This window comes from Ascaphus truei, chromosome 5 (genome assembly GCF_040206685.1).
Source record: "Ascaphus truei isolate aAscTru1 chromosome 5, aAscTru1.hap1, whole genome shotgun sequence".
NCBI lineage: Eukaryota > Metazoa > Chordata > Amphibia > Anura > Ascaphidae > Ascaphus > Ascaphus truei.
In genome coordinates this window covers 35925321-35946028 of record NC_134487.1, presented here as the reverse complement: position 1 = coordinate 35946028, position 20708 = coordinate 35925321, and the positions used below count along the sequence as shown (strand labels likewise).

At 41.3% G+C, this 20708-nt stretch overlaps 1 protein-coding gene across 16 annotated transcripts in view; it reads right to left on the bottom strand.

Annotated features, from left to right (window-relative positions):
* Positions 1 to 20708, bottom strand: part of MAGI2 (membrane associated guanylate kinase, WW and PDZ domain containing 2) — a 1068715-nt gene that overhangs the window by 102134 nt on the left and 945873 nt on the right. For 13 of the 16 annotated variants that reach the window (XM_075599598.1, XM_075599601.1, XM_075599590.1 and 10 more), the window contains 3 exons: positions 8578 to 8619; positions 4739 to 4830; positions 920 to 1112 (listed from right to left, as the gene is read on the bottom strand). In XM_075599598.1, coding sequence (XP_075455713.1) covers positions 920 to 1112; positions 4739 to 4830; positions 8578 to 8619 — 327 coding nt within the window. The remainder of the gene's footprint in view (positions 1 to 919; positions 1113 to 4738; positions 4831 to 8577; positions 8620 to 20708) is intronic. The other 3 variants (XM_075599592.1, XM_075599593.1, XM_075599606.1) reach the window with 1 other exon arrangement.

Here is a 20708-nt window from a genome sequence, read left to right as displayed (position 1 = left end):
ACTAGCAACGTGAGTGGAAGTAAACTAACAAGTAGTGTTGAAGCACATTGAAAGGCAGCATAACTATCGCTAAAGACTAAGATCAATATATTTGTCAAAGGGCTGATACCTCAAACAAGTAAACAGAGTCATAGAATGGCTTTATACAGTGACTTTGTGAGGAATATGAGGAATATCCTCGGGGATGATTTGTTTTTTTGGAAAACAAATGTCCACCAAATGCTATGTGATTGGCTTGCTGCTTTCAGCTACAGAGATTTTGGTAGCTTTTTCGCTGCTCATCGTAGTCGCTCCGACTATATACATATACTACGGACTACATTGGGCTGCTTTGCGGCAGCAAGCCATCACTGTAGCTGTAGCGAGAACTATAAACTCAGCCTAAGAAAACTAGGGGTTCGCCTAGAGCAGCAAAATTTCGGGGCCGCCAAACTTTCCTATTCTAGGAGACTGGCTAGTTTGCCTAGTGGTCAAAAGCGGATAAGGAGGATGGCGATGGTGGCGGAAGAGGAAGGTGGGGCGGAGTACACCCCAGCGGTCTGACCTGGAAGTCAGTGAAAGCTTCCAGTGTCTGCCAACCAGGAAGGACCTCCCTCTCTCCACTCCACAGGTAGGGACTGAGGAGGTAGGGGGGTGGGGGGAAGAGAATGACAGGAAGGTGCAGGAGAGAGAGAATGGGGGCGGTGAGGGAGAGAAAGAATGGGGGTGAGGGAGAGAGAGAATTGGGGTGAGGGAGAGAATGGAGTCTGTGAAGGAGAGAGAGAATATGGGGGTGGTGGGTGAGTGAGAGATAATGGGGGTGAAAGTTAATTGGGGGGTGTAAGACTAAAGGTTCACCTACGGTACCTAATACCCTTGCACTAGCCCCGCCAAAAGTATATACAGGTCCTTGTTACAAAGCTCTGTATGCTAAACATACCTATAGATAGCACCTTTCTTCTCACAGTAAGATTGACTTGTCCATTACGAGCAGCATTATGCATGAGATCAATCACATATCGGTGGGTTTTGCCAGCAACCGGGATTCCATCTACATATACCAACTCATCCCCAGGACGTAGGCGGCCATCTCTATCTGCAGAGCCCATTGCTATTACAGCTCCAATCAAAATCTAGGTATGAGAGAAGAGTACAGTTTTGGCATCTACACATTCATACATTTATCCCCAATGGCTGCCAAGCAATATAAGCCCTGCCATATTGAATTAAAAAAAATATTAAACATATGGAACAAAGTTTTTCCTCCCCAATTTTTAGAACAGAAAACCCTTGCAGTTAAAATAAGAATCACACAAAGTCTTCCTTGTAATTACTTTCACATGGCATGGCAGTGATTTAAAAAAAAAAAAATGGCTAAAAAACTAATTTATAAGACTGTTGTGGCCTAATAGTGAAAGGGGGAAAATGTCACTATAGAAAGTATGAAAAGCTTATAAATGGTCAATAAACACAAAACACACATTTTTAAATTAAGTTGGGGACACCTGTGATGTAAAGTGTTAGAACACCTAAAGAAATAAAAGAATAAAGAAATGACAGTGTGAGATGAAAACACTCAGGATGAATATTTTAGATGAGCAACACAGAATTGAGCAAAATAGAAATGATCAGATTATTATTAATGCTAAATTAATATTAATGTGCACATCCAGAGCGCAGTTAGACAGTTGGTCGTGGCCGTCTCATCGTAAACCAAGTCTCCGCAGAGCGACCCTCCGCTGCAGCCGCTCCGCCACGGTGACCTCCGCCGCCAGCCGCTTCACCAAGGTAAATTCATTTAAGGGTTAATTTAGCGGTTTAGGGGGTTAAGGATAGGGGTTTTAGGCTAGGAGTTAGGTATATAGGGTCAAGGATTAGGGTAAGGTGTTTTAGGGTAAGGTGTTTTAGGGTAAGGGGTTTTAGGGTAAAAGGTTTTAGGGTAAGGGATTAAGGTTTTTAGGGTAGGGGTAGCGTTCGTGTTAGGGATTAAGATTAGGGGGTTTTAGGGTAAGGTTACGGACTTACCTTGGCAGCAAAGCGACTGGCAGAGAGCTGTCCCTGTGATGAGTTGAGCGGCGGCTAAACGCTGGCGGAGATTTGGTCGCGGCAAAACGGCTTCGACCAAATGTCCAAGACTGCATCAAGAGCTATGAAAATATACATGTTGACAGGTAAGGAGCGTTCAAGACCTAGACATGCTAAGAAGGACGTGCACCTAACCAACACTGCATCAGCAGAGCTTTAAAAAACATTATTTCTTATTCAAAAAAGGCCAAATAGAAATAGTCGCTGGGAGCAACATCCTCCCGCTTACTGTGCATGATGGATGTTGTGCCGTGCTGCAAATCCTTCACAAAGGTGATGTGGGGGGGGGGGGGGGGACGACATGTTCATTGCGCTTTAACCCACAGTAATAACCAATAGGAACATGTGTTGTGTTTACCGGACGTAAGAGGAAGACGTTGGGCATAGCCAACTGAGGTACTATACTATAACAGGAAATGTAGGCGAGCTAAAGGGAACACGGGTGGAGTATTGATTCATTCTGCAGCGTTATGCCTTTCTACAAAAAAATAAATGAAGGTGTTTCATTGAACAAGGGCAGCTGCTGTGATAAAGCAAAGAGAATCACTGGCCAAAATCAGTATATTTTCTTCTGAGCTGAATCTGTTCAATCAATATTCAGCATCATTTATCTTGGGAGGGCACAGAACCATGTTTTTTCATTTTTTTTTTTAACTGCAAAGACAATACGGAAACAGTATGAAATGTTTTTCATAAGTCAGTCAGACTCTGTTGTCACACCAGGGATTTACACTCTGCGCTTTCAGAGAAATAATACAGTTACTCGGCTGAAATATTATTGAAAAATGTAACTTTTGTCCTTCTTTTCTTGCACTTGGAGACTGTGTGGGATAAAACGATGATTCCCTTACACAGATGCCAAGCCGAGTTCTTTTTAAATGAATCTCTCTATTCTTAAAATGCTGAAGAATGAAAGGTTTGAAAGAAAACGTTGTGTTAAAAGCTCTAAATTTAACATTAGCCATATAAAAAGTTGGTCAAATCTTTGAATTATTTTCTACATAAAGAAAATATTTTTTCTGCATCTTGGTTAAATGTTCGAAGGCTTAATCTTTTGGAAGTTGCTTTGAAGAGTCTGCTTTACATACAGTAAAGAACTGAAATACGGGCATTTCAGAATGTCTCATGTACATTTGCAATACCCTTCAGGACTTTAAAGCACTAAAAAGAGGTGCAAATTGTGTACAAAACATGTTGCAAAAATGTGCATCCCATCAATATTTTGGGTTGTTCTCGTTTATATAGAATAATTCATTTGTTTTCCTTCAACTTATTATGAATAGTATTTATAAGATCTCATTTCTCACTGAGGGAGTTTTATATCGTATGTGGTTTTGCTTTATTTTACGAGACAGTGCAGAATACTGTACCTAACACTTTTGGCACCTCATCCGAGGTATCTGATTAGTACCATAAAACGCGTTAGGAGAGGCTGTTCGGAGAACTGTCAGAAATGTTTGCTGCTTTCTAACATGATTTATATATATTTTTAATACATCCTAGTACCAGTGAAATTCCTGTGAGCCTTGTGAGGGATGTGCCAAGATTTCTTCTATACTACTTTCCTTGAGAACTCACCCTGTGACCATTGGACAATTTTAGTTCACCGCATGCTGGTGGTGAACCTGTAGCCATAGCATCAGTGTGTAGTTGGTGAAGACCAGAATGAAAACGTGAGTGACCATTATGAGTCGGTTGGCTGCACACAAGAAGTATGTATTAGTGCATAAAGTTCATTTAGACTTTGGATAGTGACCGGGAATGTCCTTGTGAATCATAGTTAACAACTGTATCTTATTATTCTTCTGAGAAGCCAAAAAGCATGAATCTTTGGTGTCATCTATGACATCGAAAAGCTGAGATTCTTTGGTAATCCTTCTGGCATCTGCTTCTCCTAGGACAGTACAAACCTGCACTCTCTATCCAGGGAAAATATGGGAAGAGTATTGTGCCGCTTAGGGATAAGGGGAAGAAGGTGGATGGTCCCAACATCAGTGGGTGTAGAGGGATTTAGACACTGTGTCTATAGACACTAAGATAGATGAACAGTGTCACACATGGATAACACAGATACATATTTAGCGACATACACAGAGACATAGGTACACACACAGATAAATGCTACCGATTGACTTGGAGAGAACCTGGATGGCAGAAGGAGGAATTGAAATGAGTGCAACAATGGGAGGAGGAAGTGAGAGAGGCAGCAGAAAGAGTCAAAACACTGGAATAAAGCTAGAGGAAGGAGAGTAAAGTCAGGAAACATTTCAAAACACAGAAGTGTGTGATGTGGCATCCTGACGCTAGAGATCATATCAATCCCATTCTCACGTCGTCAGTGTGGGGTTCTAAAAATTCTCTATTTGAAAAAAAATAGTCTGCTTCATCAATGAAATAAAATGGAAAAATAATTTTGCTGCCTACAAATTATAGCTCAATAATGTTACATTTCATTTTCTAAATTTCCAGTAGAAAAGAAGTCGATTTTTTTTTTCACATTTTTTTTTGGAACAAAACTTAAAATAGATCTAACGTGTATTTAGGATCTGTCATGAGCAACAGTTGGGCAAGAAAAAAAACATTTGGGTATTTCGCCCTACAATACAGACATGTATGTATGTTATAAACGCAACATCATCTGAAAATGCTGTACAAGGTGCAGGAAAGCACTTACAGGCTGACCAGGTTCATCTCCTCCAAGGATTCTGAACCCAAATCCAGACTCTTGGCGTCGAAGATGAACATCCAACTCCTTATAATCAGGGCCTGTTGTTAAATGAAAATAACTATTAAGAATAACAAGCAACATCTATTTCACCAGCGCTCGCCCCACTGCCCCAATATTAAATGAAGTGAGAGTTAATAATGCATGGGCCATGAAAGTTATTCATTTAACATGGGTGAAACCATAACAAATGGAAAACATGAAGAAAACAACAACAACAACAACAACAACAAATTGATGTACATACAACAATATAAAGAATGTTAGTTGCATTAAGTAGTCAACTTCAGTAGAAAGTTTCGTTTTGTTAGAGGTTTTTTGTTTTCCTTCCTCTGGATCAATATACAGTAAATACAAATATAGGATAAGTATCTGTCATCTACATTTAGCATAGGTTGAACTTGATGTATGTATGTCTTTTTTCAACCTCATCTGCTATGTTACTATGTAACTATGTAAGTAAAAGTCCTGATTGTCATAATCTATGGCAGGGGTCTCCAAAGTACGGCCGGGGGCCACATCAGGCCTCCCACAAGATTTTATCTGGCCTGCAGCAACTTGAAATATATATTTTTCCTCATATATAATTTCCCAGTGTAAGCACGGAATCCTTTCTTTGTAACTGTCACATTTCTCTTTAGTTCTGAAACATATCATATGCTAATTTCCCCAAAAAGATCCAACTGAAACTTATTCATTAATTTATTAAATATTTAAATATATAAAAATTCTAAAAAGATTTTTTTTCCCTTTGGCCCGCGAAAATGTGTAGAATATACGATATGTCCCTCGTACTGAAAAGTTTGGAGACCACTGATCTATGGTGTTTAAAAACATTCTTACTACTGTATGTTGATTACCCGCTGTGGGAATTTGATAATGGGTTAGCTTACTCCTTTTATACTATACAATATTATGCTTCATGCCACAGCATGTTTTATATATTACACACCCCCTGCCTATGTGTAATATTACTGCTGTGATGCGCTATGTACATTAATGGCGCTATATAAATAAAGACATACATACATACATTATCATAGTCAGAGGTATATTTACTAAAGTATGATAGCCCTTATCGAATAAATAGCAGTTGAAGACAATTGAGGGCTATCAGACAGTAGTGAATACACCATTCTGTTCTCACTTACTAATCTCACATACATTCCCACTTTTAATTATCACACAGTCTGCATTGTTGAGCTATGACAAACTCTCCCTCTCTCTCTTGTTCTCTGTCATTCACTCAGGTTTCTTATTCTGTCTTTTCCTTATAACTCTCTTTACCCGAGCAAGGGAAATCACTGTACCACTGTCTACATGGTGAATAGGAGGATACTATGATATGCATGAGACAGGTATCCATGGAATGGGTGCTCACAGCAAGTTTATTTTCAGTCATTTTGAATGAAATAACGTGCAATATGAACTTTATTTCTTGACACTGCAAACAGTAGCATGCCATGGCATTTTTTTTACAGTGAATAACTGCATCCTTGCAATGTTACAGAATATAGTGTTCTCTCAATTAGAAGCGTGATTCAGGATAAACTTCCTGCATTTAAAGGAACAATACCATATTCTATTAAAAAGAGTCAGAAATATAGCACAGCTATAAACATACCAATGACAAATATATGTGACTATTATGAACAGACCTAGAGTCTGATGCAATAGCTTAATAATGTACCGCCATGAGTACAAACACAAACATATGTCACATATTATTTATTTCTCTTTGGCACACTAAAAAATAATATGTAATATAACAAAAAGCTAAGTCAATTGGCAGTGTTAATAATAATTATTCTGAAAAGATAAAAGAAGAGCTTAAAAAAAGCACCGTTTTTTTCTTCCATTTAAATGATCATGTAGGGGGGAAAAAGCCCAGTAATGTAGAGGAAGAACAAAATGATACCAGGACGTAGGTCCAGACTGAGATTGACGTCTCCAATGCCGTGTCAGATAGGGTAAATAATGCTATAACAGTAACATGTCATCTTCATCATGGTGCATAACAAGATTATGAATGATAATAATAGAACCTGTTCAGTATATGATGGATCACTCAAGTCTGTTTGCAATGTAAGTAAGTAAGTAAATCATGTCATTTAGGTCTAGACTTATTAAACTGTGCTAAATGTAGCATTCAAGTAAAGGTGTGTTGAGACTTGGCTCTGTTTAATACATTTGGGCCTTAGTGCTTAGAAAGCCACCCATTGCGTAATATAAATATGCTGAAACAAATATTCACACATCATAATTACACATTTCCAATTACATAACGTCTCCCTCCTCGGAACCTATCACAAACTGGCTCCTGATTGCTAGCTTTTGTCCCTGGCTAACTTGTCACTTTTCTCACCTACAACAGAGAAACATACAGTGTCGAAGAAATAACTGCTGTTGGTTATTACTGTGGGCTAACTTGTAAAGTAGATAGCAAAGGTGCCATAAAAGATGCACATGGTTTCTTTATGTATTTGGAAAGAAATAACTTTATTTGTGGGAACGTATAATATTGCAGAATCTGAAGGGTTTTTTCTTTCAGCATGAGATGCTGACTTTACAAATCTAGCTCTTTTTTCAAGTGTGCCACTAAGAGAAACATGTGCATCATATAACATATGGCATAATCAGTCAAGATGTGAACATTACGGGCCACATTTGCTAAGTGGTGCTATGTCAGGAATGGCCAACACCAGTCCTCTAGGGCCACCAACAGGTCAGGTGTTAAAGATATTCCTGCTTCAGCGCAGCTGGCTCAATCAGTGGCTCAGTCAACGACCAGCAACAGGTTAGGTTTTAAGGATATGCCTGCTTCAGCTCAGTTGTTGACTGAGCCACTGATTGAGCCACCTGCACTGAAGCAAGGATATCCTTAAAACCTAGCCTGTTGGTGGCCCTTGAGGACTGGAGTTGATCACCCCTGTAATAAGCCATAAGTCCCTTTCTATGCCTCACGACCAGATGTGTAGAACACCAATGCATCAGAAAAACAAGTCTTTAGTGTATTCGTAACATCTGCAGTTAAGAAACTCCCAATAAGCTGTATAACACAATAAAGTTACCCTAATAGGCTTTAAGGGACTAGTACTTAATGCCACAGGCACCAATGAAGAATAGTACAACCAATGTCCCATATAGTGAGAATGAAGGGGTATGGCAACCCACAGGTATAACTCACTTTTGAATTTCAGAATCCAGGGGAGTGTTCCTCAGCAGGGATAAATAGCGTTCAGTCCACCAGTAACAGAAGCAGGAACAGGTAGAAAAACGGCAGTGCACTGCCAAGAAAACCAGGAGGAGGCTCACGGCAGCAAATGAGAAAGGGCATAGAGCCCGAAACGCGTAGGTGGATACTTGTTGGGTCTAGGGGGGACCTTTGTCCAATCATTTTATGGCATAAATAAATTTTTGCTTTTGCTGCCGTGAGCCTCCTCCTGGTTTTCTTGGCAGTGCACTGCCGTTTTTCTACCTGTTTATGCCTTACGACCAATTCACTTTTTGCATCTCCGGATGGTGTCTTGCGGCACAGCCCTGCTTCGTAATATAGCCCTTTATGTGACTGTCAAGTACAGTTCTGTGAAGCTAGTAAATGCTCAGTGTAAGCAACAGGCTCCTCTTGCAGTGAAAGGATTGTGAGATAGAAGTTCAGTGTGAAAGGACAAGTGAGTGGACAATTATGGCTTAGCTTTACCCAGAGCAATGATTACAAGACACACGGTTACATAGACACAGAATGAATGACAGATTGCACAGGCAAATGGGTGCTGTAGAATACTTGCCAGCAGGATCCACTCGGAAGCCAGCTCTGGGCGGCACTTGCTCTGGATGGGGAATATGAGGAGTTATCCATGAGAAACATATTTTCAATATTCTGAAGGCACAGCACCTCTTTCAAGTTGTGGAACGTATCAGGACAATGTACAGATGTAGTAAGACTTCTTGTGTCCCGAGCCGCGGCCTGAAAACCTTAATGCCTTGGCTCTGGGGTTAGTCCTACCACGGGTCTCGCTGCAGGGGGGGTCCATACTTCCAGACCAGACCCCCCCGCAGCGATAATTCCCCGGATCTGGGACAGCAAGTCATACTACATCTGTATGTTCTAAATAAACAGCTATTCTATATTCTATGGCCTGCTTACTTCAATGAGAATATATTATTGTAATAATATGTATGATATGGTAAGTAAATAATATAAAAAATACATCAAAAATATGTTTCAGAAAATTAATATTTGTCAAAAATAAAATTAAAAAAAAGAACACTTGAGTCACATTTACATTGAACTTTTTGGGACACTGCAGTAGGTCTCTTCTTCACCACGGTAGCAAATACTAGAGCAGGTTCATTCTCATTTGGTTGTAAAGGATCCTCACTTAACTGAACCAAGGTAAAGCTCCATGTATATGGAAGGTGAGTCCTTTACTCCTCCCCATAAACCTCCTGCCCTGTTAGTCCTTTCGCTGCCAGTTTAAAAAGGCTCAACCCTGATAACAAATCATAGCATAGATAAAACATTAATGGCCATATTTGCTAAGTGGTGCTACTTCGTAAGAAACCTTCTGGCACCCATACACATCTTATATAAGGTCTAAATGCATTATGAAAATAATGGTAGTTTTTATTGATTTATTTGGAGGTCTTAATTGGTTAAAAGTCAAACTGGAGCAAAATTTGGATAGGCACTGACACTCGTACTGAAAATACTTCAAGTCAATAGCATTTCTATCTAACGCCATTGAAGTAAACCCACATACAGTAGTTTAATATTTCCTCCTGGAGCCTTTACATACAGTATATGTGCTAATGTGCCAATATATGGCACTCTTCAAAATTAAACTATAGAAGACAGAGATACAAAGAGCCATACATATATAATAAGAAAGGGTGTCTTGCAATCTGTTCGGGAACCTGCGCTACAAATAACACAAGATCTTACAATGTATTTTTATCACACATCTGTGACATTACCCTCTGCACCAAAGAATACTTTTGAGAAAGGGATAAATGTGTGCACCAAAAGGTCCACGTACTGTATTGGAGAGGAGTTCATCGATATGTCTGAGCTTGCGTAGACTTTTCCAGCCTGACAGGTCAAGAGTAATTTACAAAACGTTGCCTAATTTTGGTGCAAAGGGTAGAGGAGAGAATGTTACATATCCGATAGGCTGCACAGTGCTCCTATAGCTTGGAAACAAGTTGCATGATCAATAGCTCCCCAGATCAGCTGAGTGTACTGTATTTCTGTAATTAATTTGTATAATTTGATGACATCTCCAGATGTAACAGATTCTGTTCCCAAGAACATAATGTATTTTTTTTTTTTTTGGTTAAAGCCTCATGGATGCAAAACTGTTGCAAAAATACTCCATTAGATTTATCATAGGGGGAAAAAACATTGTTTTTAATGTGATTGCGTTTCATTAATACATTTGGCATTGGGTTTTGCCCAGTTTTGCAGTCGGGAGAGTTTGATTCAGTAAATAAACCCCACTGTGCACGATCCTACTCTTCATTAATACAGAAAAACTGACCTGCTCACAGATTTCTTTCAGTATATAAAAAGGAATTCTTTGTATATAAATACGAGTTAAACAAGTACAAAATCAATCTGCTTTGTTAACGCACAAAAATCATTTCACCAACATTTTCCCTTCAGAAATACAATTTAAATATCACTATATTTCTATGGCTTCCATATAATCTGCAGTGGTGAATCTTTACTCACAGTAGCATAAGGCAGGAGTTCTCAACTCCAGTCCTCAAGCCCCCCTCCCAACAGGTCAGGTTTTCAGGATATCCCAGCTTCAGCACAGGTGGCTCAATCAGAGGCAATGACTGTTTGAGCCACCTGTGCTGAAGAAGAGACTGATTGAGCCACCTGTGCTGAATCAGGGACTGATTGAGCCACCTGTGCCGAAGGTGGGATTTCCTAAAAACTTGACCTGTTGTGGGGGGCTTGAGGACTGGAGTTGAGCACGCCTAGCATATGGCATAGAAGGGCCAAGGTGGCAGATGTAGAGTTATCTTACCGCAGTTACCGGAAATAGCGCTATAACCATAGGGAAAATGACCAGAGCGTTGGAAAAAAGTAGGCGCAAAAGGCAGTTTGCTGAGGCGTGTCTACTTCTAATTTATTTAAATGAGCTCCACATGGGTGCACACCTATATAGCACCTCTCTCGTTTTAGCGCCCAATTCAGAGTTGGATTTAGGTCTGTTCTTAATTTAAAACCCCTTTTTAATTACGCGCCTACAGTGACCACGTGCTAATCAGAGTACACATAAGAACACAGCATTTTCTGGACTCATGGCTGTTCTATTGAGGCACAGATGCTACCAGGCAATGCTTTGACTATTTTTGAGAATAAGCTATGAGCCTGGAGAAGAAGGGAGTAATGTATAGGGCTAGAGTTCGTGTGTTTGGCATGCCTAATGATAAGTTACTCCAGAGGTACCGCATAACATCTCACATCCCCGTGAAAATGATGGAGTTTTCTCACGGCTGATCAGGAGCATACTTTAGAAAAGCTATTCTTCATATGATCGAATTATTGGCTGCAGGGCTTCCTTCTACTAGGCTCAGTTGTTGCAGACTGATGTCAGTCCCATGATAGTCATGTTTTTAAGGGCATGTTGATGCAATTAAGTGCAAACCTTACGCTAACGACGTCATTATTATTCACAGGCGTATGATTGCAAGAGATGTTAAAATTATGCTTTGCTAATTATGCTAATCTTAGACCTCATTATCATATTTTAAGACCAGCTGCTATGGGCTCTGTAGCACCCAACTCTAAGGCCGCGTCCATAATCCGTGCGACATCGCGCGTGGCACGAACAAAAGGCCGCACCTCAATGAGGAAGGCCATAGAGCGTGTGACCGCACGCACAATTCCCGGGCAGACAAAACAATTTGATTTTGTTGCGCGGCGGCCAGGTCACATGAGCGGTTCAGCCAATGAGGGTGAACCGCTCACGTGACATCACGAGCACGCCTCCGACATGCCTCCCCCTCACCAAGGCCACAGATCGCCTCTGCGCCTGCACTATGGCCTTGCCCTAAGGCGCAGATCCACAAAGCGCCGTTATTAGCGTAACGAGGATTTAACTAAAGTTAACTCATCGCAAAATGCTAATGGGAATCTTCAAAGCTAACCAACGCAGTGATAATGATATGTAAAAGAGGCGTTCTGTCTAAAAACGCCTGTCCACAGAAGCCACAGAGCTCCGTTATAATTAACACAGGTATTTCATGATGCGTTAGTGAGGTCATACCTAAAAGGTGGCATTAACTCCCTCCAGACCCTGAAATATGGGTTTTGCTGGAGAGACACAGGGAGAGAGAGGGGGGTGGGATAGAGAGATGTGAGAGAGAAAGAGAGGGGACAGAGAGAGAATGGGGAGAGAGGGAAAGAGAAAGGTAACATAACGTCTGTTACTGATTTTGATAACATGGCGTTATGAGCCATGACATAATCGAGCTTTGTGGATTTTGGCCTAAATTGTCTCCTAATACCAGAAATAGTGATAGCGTAGCACAAAACTATTAACTCCACTTCAATTTTTCCAATTACTACTAAACTCTAGATCTGGTCGTATGTGTCACAAAATTTAATTTGCCTTTGATAAATTAAATACATTTTGTAATCAAGTTTTGCAGATTGGACACTGATACATATCCCCTAAAGAAGTGATTCCAAACAGCTGGTTCGGGAACCCCTAGAGGTTCGTGAGGTGTCAACAAGGGGTTCGCTCCAAAATAATATGTAATGGCCGATTCCAGGCAGTATAGTGGGATCCTGAGCCTGTGTGGGAACACACTTAGTAAGGCCCCAAACTCACTTCCCACAATGCTTTGCATCCACAGCAGCAAGGCATTGTGGGGCATGACTTTGAAAGCTCCCACATTGATTGGCAGCTATATCACTCTTGCTGTCATAGACATTTCGTAAAGTGAAATTGAGCTACAGTATTCAATATTTTCCTCATAATTAAAAATAGGTCATATCATTCTCACATTAAAGGAGCAGGTCAAGTGCCTTTTCTTCAACATGTATTTTTATTTCTTTTCCCAAGATTGAATCATTGGGTCTCGGAGCTGAACCACATTAATTTCAGCCCCCCTGCTTCTGGAGACACTTACCTCCGTAGTAGGTACCGGTAGCCTCTCTGGCTGAACTAGCATGGGTTTAAAGCTCCCGCGTCACGTGAGCCAATAGGAAGCCAAAAGGCCCGCAGGGCGCAGATTTGAACAGCGGCCATTACGTGATCCCTTGTAGACGAGCAGAGAGGCTACTGGCACCTACTACGGAGGAAAGTATCTCCGGAAGCAGGGGGTCCCCAGAGCTGAAATTAATGGGGTTCAGCTCCGGAGACCTCCTGCTTCAATCCTATATTAAAAATAAAAAAGCGCTTGGATTGCTCCTTTAAAACCATACACCCTCACCGTAGACAAATACGCTAAAATGCACAATACATCTTGCTTTAATTAAGAGTTCGTACTTAAGAGAGAAACAAAATGATGTAGCCAACGATGTAATTATTATGCACAGGTGTATGAATACAAAATATGTTCGAATTGCGCATAGCTATTGATACTAATCTCACACCTCATTATCATATTGTAAGAGCAGCTGCTATGGACTCTGTAGCACTGAACTCTAAGGCCCGGACTCACAAAGCTCCGTTATTAACTTTACCAGGATTTAACTCGAGTTACAGCATTGTATATTAGCAGTAGTCATGGCTAAAAGTATTTTCTGGTATTAACAATAATCCAAAACAGAAATCTTCCAGAGCAGGGCCGGACAACTCTCAATGGCCACCAGCAGGTCAGGTTTTAAGGATATTCCTGCTTCAGCACGGTCTAGGACCTTTGGTCGTGGCGATTTTGCTGCAACCAAACTCACCCCACCGCCGGAAGGTTCCGCCGCCGGCCACTTCACCGACAAGGTAAAAGTGTCTTACCCTAAAACCACCTACCCTAAAACCCCTTAAATTAACCCCTACTCTAACCAGTATTAAACCTTACCTTAGAAGTGGCCAGAAGCGGGGATTCCAGTGCTGGATCGGCGACGGCGGCGAGGTGAGTCACAGCAAAATAGCCACAACGAAATGTCCCATTCCAGCTTCAGCACAAGTAGCTCAATTAGTGGCTCGGTCAATGACTGAGCCACTGATTGAGCCACTGATTGAGCCACCTGTGCTCAAGCAGGGATATCCTTAAAACCTGACCTGTTGGTTGCCCTTGAGGAATGGAATTGGCTACCCCTGTTCTAGAGGATGTTACAATGAACTGTTAAGGTTAAAAAAAATACATGCCGGGTATTGTTTAAAATATTATTAGACACATCAGTTAGGACTAGAATTTGAATTCCGTTTAATTGTCTATTGTATTGTCAGGTCCTAAAATTAACTGGGGGAATATGAATAAGAAGCAGAACAGCCCGAGTATGGATTTCATATTTGACCATAATTCATCTTATTTCATTATATTGAAAGGTAAAAATGCCTGGATGAGATTTCATGTTAGAATATTACACGCTCTCTTAGTGGCTGCTAACTTAAAACATTTGCTCAACATTAGCCTTTTCTTAGATTAGAGGATTGTTGTTTTTTCCCCCCACTTTAATAATAGACATACTATTAACAATTAATAGCGGCTTTCTTAGTGAAAACAGAAACCGCAGAAAATGCATCAAAATGTTTTCACCTGCTCCCCAGCGTTTTAGAAGGTTTGCATTGTTTAAAGCTTCTGGGGAAATGCTGGTATCTAGCATCAGAGAGTGACATCTGTACAAGTTGCGGAACAGAATGCCTGCAAGCGCTACATGACAAACTGTGTTACTGAGCTGTCTGCTTAGCAATAGAGCTGCATGGGTCACTAGTCTGGCAAGAAGAGAAACAAGGAGCATAGATGGCATTATTTGATTCTTGTTTATGCTCCCCCCTCCCCCCCTCAGTTGCTTGGCAATCTCTCAGTTGATGCAGGTTCATGAAAATGTGGCACGGTAACAAGCAATTTCTTTTTGAACTTTTCTTTGAAACACAAATCACACCTGTTTTTGTTGTTGTTGTTTTGGTTCAACCAAGTCAATCGAATTTGGAAATGATTCTTTCAACCAGGGTTCCGGGAATACATACAGTGCATCTCTCTTCTCCCCCACTTAATGTACACCTAAGGCCCACATCCACAGAACGCCGGTATTTACTTAAAGATGCGCTAGCTGAATTTAACGCATTGTTAAGTGGTCACGAGGATCTTTAAAGGTCCCATGATTGCGTTAAGGCTTGTGTTATTGCTGAGATGGCCTGCCATTAACTGCAAGGGCCGTTAGTGTTAATGATATGCAAAATAGGTGTGGACAACTTCAACGTATATCCGCAGTAGATCATTAAAGTTAATGTGGGAAATAACACTGCTTTTTTAGGTAACATCTGAAAACAGCAGGTGCTTCCAGCACCTAACGCCGGCTTGCGGCACAATTTTGGGTCCTGTCCAGGGTGCTGAAGTGGACACTTTTGGCTTTCTACATTACCTTAGCAATATAGAAAGCCAAAGTGAATACCCTGGACCAGGCCACATTTTTGTATATAAGACCAGTGGATTAACCCGTTAGAAGCCATAGTGGCCTTCATAATCACTAAGGGGCCTTCATAATCACTAATGGGATGAAGTAGTTAATATAAACACATTAACTACCCATTGTGTGGCATAGAGGTACAACCACTATGACATACAATGGGGTTAATTGCCCCCTTTACTACCCCTGGGTGGCCTAACCTCTCTTCCCCGGGCACCTACCTCCGTTTTTATGGGTTTATTTATTTTTAATAATGGGGTAAATCCAACATTTGTTTCAGGTACCCATTGGGTGCCATTGTAGCTTACCAGGCCCTCCTTGAGAGAGCCTAGGTAGCCTCACTACAATGTTTGATTGTTTTAATGTATGTACAGTACTTTTTCTTAATATCTAGTTGCTTGTGATGTAATTGTATATTTTGTTTATAGTGGCCATTAGCCTACTTAGGCTAGTAGGGCTAATGACCAGTACTGTAGAGGGGGGGGAGGGTTAGGTTTGATGGGGGTGAGGGGGTTATAAGAGTGGGTGCACCGGGGAGGGCGGTTGCCACCCAGTGGGTTAAGACTAGCAGTTAACCCCTTTTATGCCATAGTGGTTGTACCTCTATGACATACAATGGGTATAGAAAGGTAGTTAGGGTGTTTGTATTAACCCCTTGGCTACCTTAGTGACCATTAAGATGCATGCCTTTATGGCCACAATGGCTTCTAAGGGTTTAATCCACATTTTTTAAAAGGCAGGTGCTAGATATATGTTGCACATGCAGCTTTGGGGGTGTCACCTGTTGTCCCCCCAACCACTGGCTATCCCAGCAGAGGGTATTGCTGTGTATCATAGCTACTCCCTGCTCCCTCAGCTGCTTGATAACATTGCGCTAATAAATACTGCTCCTCTCCAGTGCCAATCACTAGCTCCCAGAGTAAGAAGAGGAGCAAAACAGTATTCACCAACACACCGGCATTATGCAGTGGACTGAAGGAGCCAGGAAGAAGTTCCTTCCAGCGGCTGTAACTTACCTTCTGTCTGTGCACAATTTATATATTGTCGTTGTATAGGTAAAACTCATTAAGTGCATTTATGGCAAGAACTCACTAAATGCACTTCCTGGCTTGGAATATCTTGATATTTCTGTTGAGAAACTCATTAAGTACCTACAGTATTTAGTCATAGCTCAGAATGACCAAAACATAAAACGCATTAAATATGATTTTGAAATAATTTCAAAAAGAGCATTTAATTGCCTTTTCCTCAGTATGAAAATAATGTAGTTAATGACTTTTACCTTTACAACGAGGATATATGTGGGTAGTATGCGGCCGGTTTTAGCGCTTACGGCCACAGGGTGCATCATGTTGCCTACCGCTGCCCCAGAGAGTTTGGAAAAGTTGAGTATGTTCCGATTGGTTGGTTCTCCTGAGCTTGGACCTGGTTTCCCTAAGAGCAATACTGTGTAAAAGCTTTACAATGATACGTACAGTACATGCAGTGCTGTTGGCTGGTTTCTAAAACAATATGAAGTTTATGCGTTAAAGTCTCCCGTCTACAAAAACCAGGGTAAAAGAGGAGCAATAAAATGTGTAGTTAAATCAATCAAACAAAAATAATCCACTGTATGCAGAGTAAATCAACATGAAAAAAAAATACGTTTAAGGGGAAATTCTAAATACACCGAAGAGGCCTTTTGAGCTGTTTTCAGACAGAATCCACTATTGACCTCAATGGGTTTTCTGGCCAAAAACAAGCCGAATGGATAGTTTAGAGTATAAAGAATTACCCCCTTAAAAATACACACTTTATACAAATCACATACCTGTCAAGAACACAGGAATCTTCTTTAGCCATCGATCAACAGACTCATGCTACATTAATTAGAACAGTGTGTCTCACTGCAATAATAGCAGGATAAACAGCGCTCTGAGGATCATTACAATTATTATGTCAGGCAACAATTACATTCTGAGGTTCCAATGATGTCAGCTCATTACCAGCACCGACCAAAGCTGGACATTGACGTATAGGTCTTCCAAGGCTAGGTGGATATTGGCAGTTAAATTAATGGGTGTACAATAATTTAATGCAGCTATGTCACTCTGGCTCCTGGTTGTGGATAGTTTTGAGTGAGGGCCAGGGGCTTGACACTTTCATTCTTCATCAGGGTTTAAATTCAGGTCACACGCCAGCTATACTTTTGCCATGAAGTTTAAATAAAGAAACATGTTCACAAAAACTATCTTAAAGCCATAATATGAGCCTTCTGTGAATAACATAAACGTTTGGAAAAGCAAACTGCCCCACATGGGTTTATCATTAAATAATAAGTCATTATATCTATTGCATTAATGTCAAATTAATATCAATATTATTATGTCTCCAATGAATAAGCTTAGAATTGGGAAATGGACAGATAGCCACTATTGGAAGACCCCAGAACAAACCTCTAATATAATTTGTGATCTAACGCCTTTGCCAGACTGGCCTGAAATGCAACTCAATGATTTAACAAACCCTTCTGCAAATAAGGGGTAAATGAGAAACTCAAGAGGTATACAAATTGTGCAGTACGATTCATACATTTCCAAACATTTGCTGTGTTGAGAAAGACCCAAACATTACCTTAACAGAGTCCTTAATCATGGCTGTTATATACAACTATATATATATGAATACATACACACATAGCATGCATCTCTTTTCTGATCACATAGCGGTAACATTTCCCAATCATTTAACATTCTGGACAAATATTTATGTAAGAGAATAATTACAGGGATGTTAAGAATTCCACAGACAACTTACAGTAAAAAGACCTGCTCTGTGTCGTACTATACTTATTGTACATTTATACACAATTCATTACAATACTCTCTCTGTAAGGTAGAGATAAAGCTCAACCCTGTTATAACGCGATCCGTTACAACGCGAATCCGCTTATAACGCGATGCAAGCGTGGCTACCACTTTTCGTATTTATGAATACTTTACAACACGATTATTGGTGTCTTAAATACTTTATTGTACAATGCATACAATTGTACATTATTTCTAACGCGATCCGCTTATAGCGCGATGTGGTTCTTTGGACCCCAAGCACAGCGTTATAAGGGGGTTGAGGTGTACTTGAATATACTTGAAATTGGGATGTATACCTCAATCTATCTCAATATATCTCTTCTAGAAAACGTATAACAAGATTATAATACAATTTAGTTTACGAATACTTCCACTCAAAATACTGCACATACAGTACATAGGATTCTACATACAGATGGAGCAGACGTCATTACCCCCATTAACACGAAATAACGTATGAAATAACATGTTAAACAACGCATGCACTAACTACGTTATTTTCAATAGCGCTACTGTTAAATAACGTGCCAGCGGTAATGCAACTCATCCCGTTATCGGGAGCAGGTCTGATACATCGGTATATTCAATCCTGAAAGGGGCCGGTGCTTTAAAACCTTTACACACCCATTTGAAATTATTCTATTTGAAATGCAAATCAATGTATGAAAAAAGCCCACCTGCCCATATAGCAGCGATATTTGACCAGTTGGTGGTCTTATTCGACAGGCTTCACTGCAATATGTCTCAGCAGCTGACTTCAGATGCCAACTGTGAGGCTCTCTTATGTGTAGTGTGGCCTAATCACAGAAACAAAAATAATTCATTTTACAGGGAGAAAAAATCAATGTCGTTTTCTTCATTGAAAAGAGCTTGGCAGCTTAACTCTGTAACAATGCCTGATACCCTCACCTCTGAGAGCATGATTGATGTCTCAGTTAGACGAATTCTGGCCGCAGTACATGATCATTCAAACTAATGCCAGCAACTGCTGGACTCAAAGCAGAAAGCCACACGGCTAAAAAAAACATTGGAGGGTAAGAGGGGGAAGGGGGACAAGGGTTTTATACTACCTGAACCTGTAGCCAACTCCAGTCCTCAAGAGCTACCAACAGATCAAGTTTTCGGGATATCCCTGCTTCAGCACAGGTGGTGCAGTCGGAGACTGAGCCACTGATTGAGCTACCTGTGCTGAAGCAGGGATATCCTGAAAACCTGACCTGTTGGTAGCTCTTGATGACTGGAGTTGGCCGCCCCTGCTCTGAACTGATCTGCGGGGCCCTGTCCTCCAGGGACCCCCCACGTCCTGAGATATAATGGGTCGGAGGGTCATACTTGCTCCGGCATCTAATAGAAAGCTGCAACATCGATAAATTACGTTGGTGACCGTAGGGGCCATATTGTCACACACTGGCACAAAAAACTAAAATGTCTCATTAACCGAACGGTCGCGAACAGGTCGGGGACAGATCAACTCTGGTACTTAAAAAAAAAAAAAAGAGAGAGAAGAAAGAGGACTGCTGCTTTAACGACACATCAGTATGAATTCATTCAATTGTGACTAATCACACCGTGGTTCAAATAGTATGTTGAATGTTTGTTTCAATATTATATGACACCAATTTAAAAAAGCTATAGATCAGAGGTCTGGTGCTGGCGTCTTCTTCCTCCTTGTTCACTTTTCATGTCAGAGTTTTCCCAAACACTTCCACTTCGCCACCAATCAAGGTCAGAATCAGTGCCCTGCTATAAAGCTCACAAGGCCAGCTTTAGTAGAACATATGTAACAGGTTTTCCATCACCCTCTGGGAGATTCCTCTATTACACTGTGTGTAGTGCTTGTTACCTGCTGGCTCACAAGATCGCTGAGTTTGGGGAAGACTGGTGCGACGCCTCCATCTCCAGCAGGATCCAGGAACACCGGATGCAATCTGGTTGTATCAGAAGCGTGTTGTTGTTCTCAGCGTAAGAAGAAGTACCGGGCGGTAGTTCTCTGCTGGATCCCTCCGCTGTAATCTGGAAGGAAGAAGATGCATCCTCACTGCTCTGGTGAATCTTGGCAGTCGCATGGTCGTCCCGGCCAGGAGCAGGCACGTCCGACGCCGTATCTCTGGGAGCCGCCACAGCCGTGGCGCTCCACCGCTGCTTGGGATGCACCGTTGCTCTCGCTGATGTCATCAGCACGGGACTCCGCTCCTGTTCGGTCAGTCAGGTAGGTGGTTCCTCCGCAGCCACGCTGCAGTGATGCTGTCATCCCGATTTTGTCGGGAACCGCTTCTTACACACGCTGCCGGTCTTCACTGGCGGGAAAGGTACCCCTGGCTAGGCAAAACCCCCTCCAGTACGCTGCACACGTTGACAGTCCAATCAAAGTACACTTCGGCTCCGTGTATTGTGAGATGCTAATAGCATTGTTGTAGCTCCTCAAACGGAGGTTCTGGCAATCCTGACATTCAAGATCCCCTCCTTGGACACTACCCAC